At 38.2% G+C, this 14,097-nt stretch overlaps 1 protein-coding gene across 2 annotated transcripts in view; it reads left to right on the plus strand.

Moving 5' to 3' along the window:
• UBP1 (upstream binding protein 1) overlaps window positions 1-14,097 on the plus strand; it is a 70,950-nt gene that overhangs the window by 12,148 nt on the left and 44,705 nt on the right. For both annotated transcript variants that reach the window (XM_060308783.2, XM_030830070.3), the window contains one exon: window positions 4,871-5,022. In XM_060308783.2, coding sequence (XP_060164766.1) covers window positions 4,871-5,022 — 152 coding nt within the window. The remainder of the gene's footprint in view (window positions 1-4,870; window positions 5,023-14,097) is intronic.

Below are 14,097 nucleotides of genomic sequence, written 5' to 3' on the forward strand. Positions count from 1 at the left end.
TGGTCATAGGTTAGACCTTGGCAGTACCAGTCATGCAGCCGACCTGTAATCTCAAATTCGGAGTTCATCTGCTGCCCCCTGCCCTTCACTCGCTACCTCATTACCCTCCTCCTGCCATCACTGAACCCATTAAGATCTACAGTCACTGATGCTGCTCTCAGTTCACTGCTCCTTACCCTCTTGAACTCCTGTTTTCTTCCCCAGCCAGTTTAAGTTTCCCTGGTCAATCATTGTAATTACTTTTTGCATATACCTTTGTCTCCCTTGCCCCCCTCTTGCTTTATTCTCCTCTCCTATTTTTTTTTTTTTTGCAGTACGGGGGCCTCTCACTGTTGTGGCCTCTCCCGTCGCGGAGCACAGGCTCCAGACGCGCAGGCTCAGCGGCCATGGCTCACGGGCCCAGCCGCTCCGCGGCATGTGGGATCTTCCCGGACCGGGGCACGAATCCGTGTCCCCTGCATCGGCAGGCGGACTCTCAACCACTGCGCCACCAGGGAAGCCCCTCTCCTATTTTTTATTTTAATAAAACTATAACCCTGATTAAATCTGATTCTTCACCTCTTAGGTAGCTGAATGTGGCTCTAGGAAAGCACTGATTGGGCCTCACTGGAAGTGCATGACCTCAGCTCTCAAGTGCATCCTTTTGCTGCTCAGTGGTCTCACCTCAGTGCCCTTGTCCAGTCCCTCTCCAGTCCAGTTCCTTTCCAGCTCTCCGTAAGGATGGGGTGGTTCCATCTCAGACCCACAACTCTTCCTCCTAGGGCCTACTTTCAGTTGATTTCCGTACTTGGTACTTTACTGAGAAAATTGAACTTCCACATGACTGTACTGGCTTATAAGTTTTTCTTGGTGTATTTAGGTGTGGTTTTTAAAATTATTTATGTTTCTTTGGTTATTTGGGGTTCTTGAATCAGTGAATTAGTGTATTTCATCAATTCTGGAATTCGCTTATTAGCCTTTATCTCAAATATTGCCTCTACCCCATTCTTTTCTGAGACTTCAATGTAAAAACTTCTCACTTTGTCTTTTCTTTCTTAACATCTCTTCTGCATTTTCTATCATTTTGCTCTCCATGCTGCCTTCTGGATAACTTCTTTTACCTATATTCCAGATTCCTTATATATCTTCATTTGTGTGAGCTGTTATTAAATGTGGGTTCTTAATTTTAGCAATTTTATCTTCCGGTTCTCAAAATTCTATTTGTTCCTTTACAGGTTTGCTGTCCCTTGAAATTTCCTGTTCCTTGCAGATCTTTTCAGGCTTATCTTTTATTTCTTTCAACAGAGTAAGCTTAATTTTATCATACGGGTACAGTAATTCTGGCATCTTGAAGTCTTCAGTGGGTATTGGTCTATGTCCAATCAGGAAAAGAGAGAACACTGAGATATTTCAAGCAGAGAAGGATTTAGTGAAGTATTTGATTGCAAAGGTGCTAGAAGGGTTCAGGGAGGAGAGTTGGCTGCGGGAGGCATGGCTGCTGATGCCCTGAGCTCTCCTGCAGCTATGTTTGCCTCTTCTGCTCTTTCCCACTCCCTTTTAATTTCCCACCAGTGCTTCTTTCCTTTGGAGCAACCTAGGAAGATTCCAGCTGGCAAGAAGTCTTGTATATGTAGTTTTCAGGCCTCTAACTCTCTGCAACAAAGGCAGAAAAGAACTGAATACCAACAGACAGAGTCTTCTCTTGGTTCTTGCTCCTAAAGTCGTGTTTGTCTTTGTGTGCCTGGTTATTTTTGGATACTTGCATTTCAGAATTACTTGGAATAATTCAAAGCCTTGAGTCTTTTCATCTGCTTGTCAGATCCCTGGGCGGCCTACCTGGCTGGGATATGAGATGACAAAATCAGGTGAATACCAGAAATTTCTTATGGTTCAGCCTGGTAGAAATTATGACAAATTATCTGGAGACCTAGTTTTTCATTTTAGTAATAATTGATTACCAGTGCTACAATTCGTTCATCAATTTAACAGATATTTGAGCTCCTTCTTTGTGCTAGATGCTGGATTTAGTCAGTAAAGAGAAACCAATTTGGAGGGTGGTTATATACTTATGGAGGTTACAAATTTAAGTCCCGTATACTGCTGGAAAATGAAATGCTTTGTGGATAGAGCAGGAAAGGGGAAACTGGGAGTACAGATGGGAAGATTACAGTTGTCACTGGAAAGGTGACATTTGAATGAAATGAGCCAGTAGGACATCAAGCAGAAGAGGGGCCAATGCAGAGAGGCCCTGGAAAAGGCGGGGAAGGAGACTGGCTGAGGCAGAGAGACGGAGGGTGGGTAGGTGAAAAGGAAAGAAGAGCAGATTGAGTAGGGCCTTGTTGGACCTTGTAGGGACCCTGGTTTCGAAAGTGAGCTGATGGGGAGAGTTCAAAGGAATGAAATGATCTGAATTCTGTTTGAAGAGGCTTTCTCTGGCTGCTGTGTTGGTTGGAATGCATTTTCTTTCTAATTAAGTAAAAATTAATTGGGATTTCATTAACAAATGATCTCTGTGTGTTTATATGTTAAGTTTATTCAGGAGTCTTTTAGCACCTACCACGAGCATAGTAGCCTATAACCAAGTGAATAAAATGGTGGTTGCCTTATAGAATCTGAAGCAAATAAAATTTTATTTACTATGTGTAACAGTTTACTTACAAATAGCCATTCTTATGCAGTCTGATGTCTTATTTTGATGACGTGTATGTAATGATCAACCCAAGCAGTTAGTGTTAAGATCTTAAAATTATTCTCCATGTCACTTTTTAGTATAATTAACTAAATGCATCTGAGTTATAGCTCTCATCTCATTTTTTATTTCTTTCTCACCAAGAGAAATTTTTTTTTTTTTTTTGGCTGCACCATGTCGCTTGTGGGCTTTTAGTTCCCCGACCAGGGATTGAACCCAGGCCCTCAGCAGTGAGAGCATGGAGTCCTAACCACAGGACCGCCAGGGAATTCTCTCACGAAGAGAACTTGAAACGCTTACATATACATGACATAGAATATGTATGTATTTTCATCTACCATGGAGCCACTTTGACTGCTATGGTTGTTTTTAATAAAGAGAGCTGCTCTGAATCTTAAAGTACCATTTGTAAGTTTCCTGAAAAGTTTTTATATCTGCTCCAAGGTTTTTATCCCTGTCCTGGAGGAAGGCTGGGGACCATTCCTGACTATATGTTCCTCACTTATACTTTTGACTTAGGAGTGTTTTGACAGTTCCTAGGTATAAATAAAGGAGAAGGAGAATTAGTGGGTAATTCAGTCCCTGACTAATCAGTCTGGTGCTTTAATAGAAATGTATGTGGGAGGAGGGAATGCAGGGCTTCCCTTTCATTTCATTTATTTCCACATTTTGCTTTTAAATTGAATTTAATTAAAATGGGGTAGCCAGATATCTGAGTCAGTTAACAGCTTGTAAGAAGAAATAAACAATTCAGACAAGCCTTTGCTGTTCTTATTGTTATAGTAGTTATTCATTTGGATATTTTGCTGTTTTACCTTTTATTGAGGAATGGACGTAGAAAAGCCATCGAGATATAAATGTACAGCTCAGTGAATTATCTCAAAAAAAGAAATACCCACCCTTCATATGTTAATGGTGGGAATGTAAAATGGCGCAGTCACTTTGTAAAACAGTTTGGCAGTTTCTCAAAAAGGTAAAGAGTTACCATATGACCCAACAATTCTACTTCTAGGTATATATCCAAGGGAATTAAGCATGTCTACACAAAAATACATGCAAGTGTTCATAGCAGCATTATTCATAATCAAAAAAATGGAAACAAGCCAAAGGTCCACCTCCAATGATGGATAAACAGAATGTGGTATATTCATACAATGGAATATCATTCAGCCTTAAAAAGGAATGAAGTACTGATACATGCTACAACATGAATGGACTTGAAAACATACTAAAAGAAGCAAGTCACAAAAGGCCACATGATTCTTTTTGCGTTAAATATCCAGAATAGGCAAATCCATAGAGACAAAGCAAATCAGTGGTTGCCAGGGTTGGGGGATAGGGAGTGACTGCTAAGGGTATGAGATTTCTTTCTGAGGTGCTGGAAATGTTCTGGAATTAGATAGTGGTGAAGACTGTACAACTCTGTGAATATATTTTAAAAAACACTGAATTATACACTTTAAAAGGGTGAATTTTGTGGTATGTAAATTATACCTCAGCTCCTTTTTTTTTTTTAAAGGCAAACCAGACACATCCATGTGTGTTTAACCACCAAAGTTAACAGAATATAGACAGTACCCCAGAAGACCTCCCCATCCCCCTCCCGATCAATGACCCAAGTTATTCTTGGAGGGAAAATAGCAGCTGTTTCTACTGCTACTGTTTGCTTCTCAGAAGAAGCCATTGTTGTAGACTAAGTATGAAGCTTTATGCTCTCAGCGTTTAGCTAGGACCAGCAGGGAACTTTTTGTAAAATACCATTTAATCAAATGCTTCTTTGTGATTTCATGGTGCCAGTGTGACCTACCTTTCAAAACAGGTGGCTATGTACTCTTGCTTTTATTTATTTTTTAATAGAAATGAGTTTAAAGTTTTTAACTAATTTTTTTCACATAACTTTTTTTTTTTTTGGTACCACATGTATTATTAGCCTGATCTCTTTGTCAGTAGTTTGGACTTAACTATTAAATATTTCTTATTTTAATGCTCTGCCTAATCGTAGGCACCCCCCCCAACTCACACTAGAGGTATGGTTTATTAAAACTATCTTTTGGGGGAGCCAGATTAGCATTAATAGTTCTTTTATTCTACATATCATATCTGATCTTAAATTTTAAAAGAAACTACCACTAAATATTTTTATGTTTTTAAATGTTTTAAACCCAGAATAAGGTCAGTGTTGATTTTTTTTTTGCTTTTCAGCGATGTCTTGGCATTGCCAATTTTCAAGCAGGAAGATTCCAGCCTTCCATTGGATGACGAAACCAAACACCCGCCCTTCCAGTATGTGATGTGTGCAGCAACGTCACCAGCTGTGAAGCTGCACGATGAAACGCTCACGTACTTGAACCAAGGTTGGTACGGCTGCATCACACTTTAAGAGTTCACAAAAATCTGAAATAGGGTTTTGGCATTGCAGCCTAGAATAATGGTAATAATTGAAAATTAGATTCTTTTTCTCAGTTTTTACAACTTTAGTTGTAAAATTGTAGGAATTTTAGTGTGAGCCAACAAAGCAATATACAGGCTGCATTTTTGAAAACATATATTTGAATAATCATTAAAAATACATTTGAGTAACCATAAAGACATTCTACTTTTATACACTTTTTAAAAAGAAATTATAAGTTTGTGGAAACTTATTTGCACAAAGAGGGTCTGTGGAACAAGATTTATTACAGGATTTCTTTAGACAAAATCCAAAGGAGGAGCAGGTAATAAAGGATGTCAGTTATTTTTAGGAACATGGTTTCAGTGTGGAACTTGAGAATGAATCAGAAGTCCAGCTAGCAAGGGACTTGGTCTCAGGAACGAAGCAGGTTTGTGCTGGTAATAGAGTCCAGCAAGGTGGAGTCTGTGGCTAAAGTAAACTGCGTCAAATCTTGTCTACACTTAATGAGAATACTATGTTTCGGTGATATGAAAGCGAGAGTGGGCAGAATGGAAAACGGAGATGTGAGGGTGGGATATACAGTTGGAAAGAGGAAAGGATTTTTTTTGAGGTGCTCTCAGCCGTTTGGGCACTGGCCAATGTGACTTACCAATGTAAACAAAAGTACTTAGTTATGCAGGAATTCATTTGTTGGAGACCTATACTGAAAGCATGTTGGACTCTTATTTTTAAAAAGAATTGAACGTTTTTATTGTTATAAAAATAGTACATACTTCATAGAAAAATTGGGGAATATGTCAAGGGATAAAGCTGAAAATGGACTTCAGTTACATCCCCCTCAGGAGAACCAGTTAACATCCTAGGTGTGTTTCCTTGTCTGTATATTTTATTTCAACAAAATGGGAATTAACATCTGTTCACTTAAGAGTATATTCTGATTATTTTTCTGTCATTAAATAGACTCTTTAATTTCTCAAACTTTTGGAAGGAACTATAGATTTTAGACTACTTACTAGTGATTATTTCAAAATGTGGAAGAATAGCTTCTAACTTTTCGTTTAACATATTAATTTAGAATTTATGAGGTTTTACTTCAGGTAATTCTAATTTGTAGCCTATGGCAACACTGATTTTGTTGTTAATACTATTTTAGGATTTCTTTGGGTAGGCATTCAGTTTGAGACTTAAGGTTCTTTCAAATCTGAAACTTAAGAGTCTCTATGGTAATCTGTTTTAGCTATAAAAGTATGAGAAGAAGCACTGTAGAGGTAAGGCTACAATATTCAGTGTAGCTTTATTTCTAATGACAAAAAAAGGAAATAACCAGAATTTCTCTTACTTAGGGAATAGTTGAATAAGTTACATGTATACCATGGGATGAATGAGCATGTGCACATACACCCCTCTGTTTAAAGAACATTGGATATGTCTGTCTGTTGGCCTGGGAGAATATCCATAACTTATCACTGTTATTGTTAAACTGGATAAAGACATCTCACATTGATAAAAATTGCAGTCCACCATCTATAGTGATAATGTATTAGACCTGCATTCACAGAGTGCTGACTGTGTATGAAGCAGTGTACTAAATACTATACGTATGTTGTCTCACTTCCCACAATAACCTGAGGAGAAGTGTTATTGATCCATTACAGATTTTAAAAACGGAAACTTAGAGCAGTTGATAGACTTGCTCAATGTCAGTTTGGTCAAGCTTAAATTTTAAAAAATAGTTACTGAATATCTACAGTAGTGTGCACAAGTCTTTTTTTTTTTTTTTTCCACACCGCCTGGCATGTGGACTCTTTAGTTCCCCAACCAGGAATCTAACCTGAGGCTCCTGCAGTGGAAACATGGATCCCTAACCTCTGGACCACCAGGGAATTCCCCACAAGTATTAAGTGTACAGCTCAATGAATTTTTACACAGATCATTCCCTTGAAAATACTACCTATGTCCAGTATTTCCAGTACCCTGGCAGGCTCCCTTGTATCCCCCTGCCAGCTGACACCCACGTTCATGGTGATCAGTATAATAAGTGCAAGTGATTTTCTGGCATGTGACTATGCTCCCTGCAGTATTTATGATGAGTATGTTCTTGGTTGTAGAATTGTGTTAATTTACCTCTTAATTTCTCCCAGACTTTTAAGGAAAAAAAAGTGGAAAAGTGAACTACATATACAGGCTGCATTTTTGAAAACATATATTTGAATAATCATTAAAAATACATTTGAGTAACCATAAAGACATTCTACTTTTATACACTTTTTAAAAAGAAATTATAATACTTTAAACTTACATGAATATCAGACAGTTCTTTCACAGGTTTCTCTCCTAGCATTTATCTCCTAACATTATATTTTGACAAAAGGTTCTGAACCCAAGATTTTTTGTGAATCCCCTAAATCATTTTCAAATTTTTAATGAATGTATATTTTTCTAAAGAGAGGATCCATAGCTTTTCCTAGATTCAGGCTAAGTTTGAACCTGATTGAGATGTTGCTCGAGTGTCTTTCACCCCACCTCTTTTATTTTTTTATTTTTATTTTTTTGTGGTACGCAGGCCTCTCACTGTTGTGGCCTCTCGCGTTGCGGAGAACAGGCTCCGGACGCGCAGGCTCAGCGGCCATGGCTCACGGGCCCAGCCGCTCAGTGGCATGTGGGATCTTCCCGGACCGGGGCACGAACCCGTGTCCCTTGCATCGGCAGGCGGACTCTCAACCACTGCACCACCAGGGAAGTCCCACCCCACCTCTTTTAAACTGATAAGTTAACAAAGGTCCGGACTTAGCAAAGTGTCTTTTTTTTTTTTTTTTAATTGAAGTATAGTTGATTTACAATATTGTGCCAGTCTCTGCTGTACAGCAAAGTGACTCAGTTATACACATATATACATTCTTTTATCATACTCTTTTCCATTATGATTTATCCCAAGAGATTGGATATAGTTCTCTGTGCTATACAGTAGGACCTTCTTGTTTATCCATTCTAAATGTAATAGTTTGCATCTACCAACCCCAGACTCCAAATCCATCCCTCTACCTTCCTCTCTCCCCCCTTGGCAACCACAAATCTGATCTCTGTGTCTATGAGTCTGTTTCTGTTTTGTAGATAAGTTCATTTGTGCCATATTTTAGATTCCACATATAAGTGATACATTTGTCTTTCTCTTTCTGACGTACTTCACTTAGTATGATAATCTCTAGTTGCATCCATGTAGCTGCCAGTGGCATTATTTTGTTCTTTTTTATGGCTGAGTAGTATTCCATTTTATATATTTACCACGTCTTCTTTATCCATTCATCTGTTGGTGGACATTTAGGTTGTTTCCATGTCTTGGCTATTATGAATAGTGCTGCTATGAACATAGGGGTGCCTTATCTTTTGAATTATAGTTTTGTCTGGATATATGCCCAGGAGTGTGATTGCTGGATCACATGGTAATTCTATTTTTAGTTTTCTGATGAACCTCCATACTGTTTTCCATAGTGGCTGCACCAGCTTACATTCCCACCAAGAGTGTAGGAGGGTTTCCTTTTCTTTACACTCTCTCCAGCATTTGTTGTTTGTAGACTTTTTAATGATGGCCATTCTGACCTGTGTGAGGTGACACCTGATGGAAGTTTTGATTTGCATTTCTCTAATAATTAGTGACATTGAGCATATTTTCATGTGCCTACTGGTCATCTGTATGTCTTCCTTGGAGAAATGTCTATTAAGGGTCTTATGCCCATTTTTCGTTTGGGTTGTTTGTTTTTTTGTTGTAGCATTGTATGAGCTGTTTGTGTATTTTGGAGATTCAGCCCTTGTGGCATCACATCATTTGCAAATATTTTCTCCTGTTCCATAGATTATGGTTTTTTTTTTTTTGTTTTTTTTAATAGTTTCCTTTGCTATGAAAAGTCCTGTAAGCTTGATTAGATCCCATTTTTTAATTTTTGTTTTTATTTCTATTGCCTTGGGAGACTGACCTAAGAAAATATTGGTACAATTTATGTCAGAGAATGTTTTGAATATGCTCTCTCCTAGGAGTTTTATGGTGTCATATGTTTAAGTCTTTAAACCATTTTGAGTTTATTTTTGTGCATGATGTATGGGTGTTTTCTAACTTCATTGATTTACATGCAGCTGTCCAACTTGCCCAGCACCACTTGCTGAAGAGACTGTCTTTTTCCCATTTTATATTCCTGCCTCCTTTGTCAAAGGTTAATTGGCCATAGGTGTGTGGATTTATTTCTGGGCTCTCTATTCTGTTCCATTGATCCGTATGTCTGTTTTTGTACCAATTCCACATTGTTTTGATTACTGTAGCTTTGTAGTATTCTGAAGTCTGGGAGAGTTATGCCTCCTGCTTTTTTTTTTTTTTTCCTCAGGATTGCTTTGGCAATTCTGGGTCTTTTATGGTTCCATACAGATTTTTGGATTATTTGTTCTAGTTCTGTGAAAGATGTCATGGGTAATTTGATAGGGATTACATTAAATCTGTAGATTGCTTTGGGTAGTATGGTCATTTTAACAGTATTAATTCTTCCAATCCAAGACCATGGGATATAATTTCCTTTATTACTGTTTTATAGGTCTCAGTGCATAAGTCTTTCACCTCCTTGGTCAAATTTATTCCTAGTTTTTTTTTTTTTTGGTGCAATTTTAAAAGGTACTGTTTTTTTACATTCCTTTCTGGTATTTCATTGTTAGTGTAAAGAAATGTAACCGATTTCTGAATGTTACTCTTGTATCCAGCTACTTTGCTGGATTCGTTAGGTCTGGTAGTTTTTGTGTGGAGTCCTTAGGGTTCTCTGCATAGTATCATGTCATCTGCATATAGTGACAATTTTACCTCTTCCCTTCCAATTTGGATACCTTTTATTTTGTTTTCTTGTCTGAATCCTGTGGCCAGGACTTCCAATACTATGTTGAATAGAAGAGGTGAGAGTGAGTATCCTTGAGTGTTTTTTTTTAATTTTTAAAAATTTTTAATGTTTTTGGCCATGCTGTGTGGTATGTGAGATCTTTGTTCCGCAACCAGCGATCGAACCCACACACCCTGCTTTGGAAGCGCAGAGTCTTAACCACTGGACAGCCAGGCAAGTCCCGGGGTATCCTTGTCTTGTTGCAGATTTTCACAGGAAGTCTTACAGCTTTTCACCATTGAGTACTGTATTGGCTGTGGGTTTGTCATAAATGGCTTTTATTGTGTTGAGATATGTTCATTTTATACCCACTTTGGTAAGAGTTTTTTATCATGAATGGATGTTGAATTTTGTCAAATGCTCTTTCGGCATCTTTTGAGATGATCACGTAGTTTTTGACTTTTCTTTTGTTAATGTGCTGTATTACACTGTTTCATTTGCATAAGTTGGACCATTCTTGTGAACTTGGGATGAATCCCACTTGGTTGTGGTGTATGATTTTTTGTGTGTGTTGTTGAATTTGGTTTGCTAATATTTTGTTGAGGATTTTTTTCTTTTTTTGGTGATACTTTGTCTGGTTTTGGTATCAGGGTGATGGTGGCTTCATCACAAGTCTTTGGGAGTGTTCCCTCCTCTTAAGTCTTTTCGAAGAGTTTGAGAAGAATCGGTATAAATTCTTCTTTGTATGTTTGGTAGAATTTGCCTGTGAAGCCATCTGGTCCTGGACTTTCCTTTGTAGTGAGGTGTTTTTTTTTTTATTACAGATTCTATTTCAGTCCTAGTGATTGGTCTGTTCAAATTATCTGTTTCTTCTTGATTAAATTTTTATGGGCTGTATGTTTCTAGAAAGTTGTCCATTTCTTCTAGGTTGTCAAATTTGTTGGCATATAATTGTTCATAGTATTCTCTTATTCTTTTTGTATTTCTGTGGTATCAGTTGAGATTTCTCCTTTTTCATTTGTTATTTTGTTTATTTGGGTTCTCTTTTCTTCTTGTTGAGCCTGGCCAAAGGTTTGTCAATTTTGTTTACCCTTTCAAGGAACCATCTTTGGTTTTAGTGATTTTTTTTTTCTTTTCTATTTTTTAGTCTCTGTTTAATTTATTTCCTCACTGATCTTGATTATTTGCTTCCTTCTGCTGACTTCAGGTTTTGTTTGTTCTTCTTTTTTTCTAATTCTTTTAGGTAGTAGGTTAGGTTGTTTATTTGAGATTTTTCTTGTTTCTTGAGGAAGGCCTGTATTGCTGTGAACTTCCCTCTAGAACTGCTTTTGCTGCATCCCATAGATTTTATATGGTTGTGTTTTCATTGTTGTTTGTCTCAAGGTATCTTTTTAATTTCCTCATTGACCCATTGTTTTTTTTAGTAGCATGTTGTTTAGTCTCCATTTAATCTTTTCTTTCTCATTTCTTTTCCTATTGTTGATTTCTAGTTTCATGCCTTTGTGGTCAGAAAAGATGCTTGAAGTAATTTCTATACTCTTAAATTTGTTGAGGCTTGTTTTGTGCCCCAGTATGTGGTCAATCCTAGAGAATGGTCCATGTGCCCTTGAAAAGACTGTGTGTTCTGGGTTTTTTTGGATATAAAGTCCTGAAAATGTCAATTCAGTCCATCTGTTCTGTTGTGTCATTTAGGACCTCTGTTTCTTTACTGATTTTCTGTCTGGATTGTCTGTCCATTGATGTCAGTGGGGTGTTAAAGTCTCCTACTATTACTGTATTCCCATCACTTTCTCCCTTTATGTCCATTAGTATTTATGTTTTTGGGTGTTCCTATATTAGGTGTATATATGTTGCCAAGTGTAAAACCCTCTTGTATTGATCCTCTTGTCATTATATAGTATCCTTCTTTATCTTTCTTTATAGCCTTTGTTTAAAAGTCTGTTTTGTCTGATCTGAGTATTGCTACTCCCTTTCTTGTCAATTCTGTTTGCATGAAATATGTTTTTCCATCCCCTCACTTTCAATCTGTGTGTGTCCTTTGTCCTAAGGTGGGTCTCTTGTAGGCAGCATATTGTAGGCTCCTGTTTTGTTTTGGTTTTTTTTGGCTGTGACATGCAGCTTGTGGTATCTTAGCTCCCATCAGGGACTGAACCTGAGCAGAGCCCTTGGCAGTGAGAGCACAGTGTCCTAACCACTGGACCACCAGGGAATTCCCTAGGCTCTTGTTTTTTTATCCAGTGTGCCACTCTATCTTTTTTTTTTTTTTTTTTTTTTTGCGGTACGCGGGCCTCTCACTGTTGTGGCCTTTCCCGTTGCGGAGCACAGGCTCCGGACGCGCAGGCTCAGCGGCCATGGCTCACGGGCCTAGCCGCTCAGTGGCATGTGGGATCTTCCCGGACCGGGGCACGAACCCGCGTCCCCTGCATCGGCAGGCGGACTCTCAACCACTGCGCCACCAGGGAAGCCCCCACTCTATCTTTTGATTGGAGCATTCAGTCCCTTGGCATATGTATTTATTGCCATTTTAAACCTGGTTTTCCAGTTGATTCTTTTGTTTCTTCTTCGTTCCTTTCTTTTTGTTTTTCTTTTTGTGGTTTGATGATTTCCTTTTATTTTATGTTTGTGTTCTCTTCTTTTTGGTTTCTGTGAATCTTTTGTATGGTTTTGATTTGTGGTTACCCTGTTTTTCAAGTATGTTAACCCCTTCCTATATCTGCTTGCTTTAGGCTGTTAGTCATATAGGCTCAAACGCATTCCATTAAAAAAAAAAAGGAATCTGTATTTTCTTACTCTCCTGCCCCACATTTTATGATTTTGATGCAGTACTTTTTTACATCTTTATGTTTATCCTCCTGCTGTTCTGTGAGTTTATCATCACTTGCACAAATAGGTTTTCTTTTTGATACTGGCTGATTTAAGCAATTTAGTTTCCAGTTGTGGTTTCCTGTTTCTTATATCTTCTGGTCTCTTTTCTATTTAGAGAAGACCTTTCAATATTTCTTTTAGGATAGGTTTAGCATTGCTATATTCTTTTAGCTTTTGCTTATCTGAGACATTCTGATTTCTCTTTCTATTCTAAATAATAATATTGTTGGGTAGAGTATTCTAGGTTGCAGATTTTTCCCTTGCAAGACTTTGAATATATTTTGCCACTCCCTCTGGCCTACAGTGTTTCTGTAGAGAAATCAGCTGATAGCTTTATGGGGGTTCCCTTGTAATTAAGTTTTTCTCCTGTTGCCTTTAGAGTCCTCTTTTTATCTTTAACTTTGTCATTTTTATTATAATATGTCTTGATGTAGGTCTGTTGGGGTTCATCTTGTTTGGGACCCTCCATGCTTCCTATATCTGGATATCTGTTTCCTTCTTTAGGTTTGGGAAGTTTTCAGCCATAATTTCTTCAAATACATTTTCAACCCCCTTTTCTTTTTCTTCTCTTTCTGGAATCCCTATTAAGCCTAGGTTGGCATGCTTTATATTATCCCATAGGTCTCTTATATTGCTTTCCTTTTTTTCATTTGGCTGACTGCTGTTTTGCTTGCGTAATTTCCATTATTCTATCTTCCAGATCGCCTCTTCTTTCTCCTGTGTTATTCATTATGCTATTCATTGCCTTTAGCTCAGCTTTTGTCTCAGCAAATGAATTTTCTAATTTTTCTTGGTTCCTCCTTATAGTTTGTAGTTGCTTTTTACAGTAATGTGCGTTTTTGTCAATAGCCTTTCTTAATTTCTTCAGTATTTTCATCACCTCCTTTTTGAACTTGGTGTCTATTAGACTGAAGAGGTCTGTTTCATTGTTTGTTCTTTCAGGGGAATTCTCTTGGTCTTTTAACTGGGAGTGGTTCCTCTGCTTCTTCATTTTACTTGTGTTTCTCTTAACTCTGAGTTCAGGAGAAACAATTATCTACTCTAGTCTTGGAGGACTATTTATATGTGGGAGCATCCCTGTGTAGCTTGTGTGGGCTTAATATTTTTTTGGCACGAGGTCTGTTTTTGGTTTGGATGCTTGTCATCTCTTTCCCCTACGTGTGCTGGCCGTTATCCCCTTGATAGGGGGTGTGCAGATGTGCAGCCTGCACACACTCCCAGGAAGGCGGGGCTAGCAGTTGGCTCCCGGTTGCGGGACCCTCAGCAGCAGTGGCAGGTCGCGCACGCTCCTGGGTAGGCATGGACAGCGAGGGGTGCTCAGT

This window comes from Globicephala melas, chromosome 11, assembly GCF_963455315.2.
Source record: "Globicephala melas chromosome 11, mGloMel1.2, whole genome shotgun sequence".
NCBI classification, from domain to species: domain Eukaryota; kingdom Metazoa; phylum Chordata; class Mammalia; order Artiodactyla; family Delphinidae; genus Globicephala; species Globicephala melas.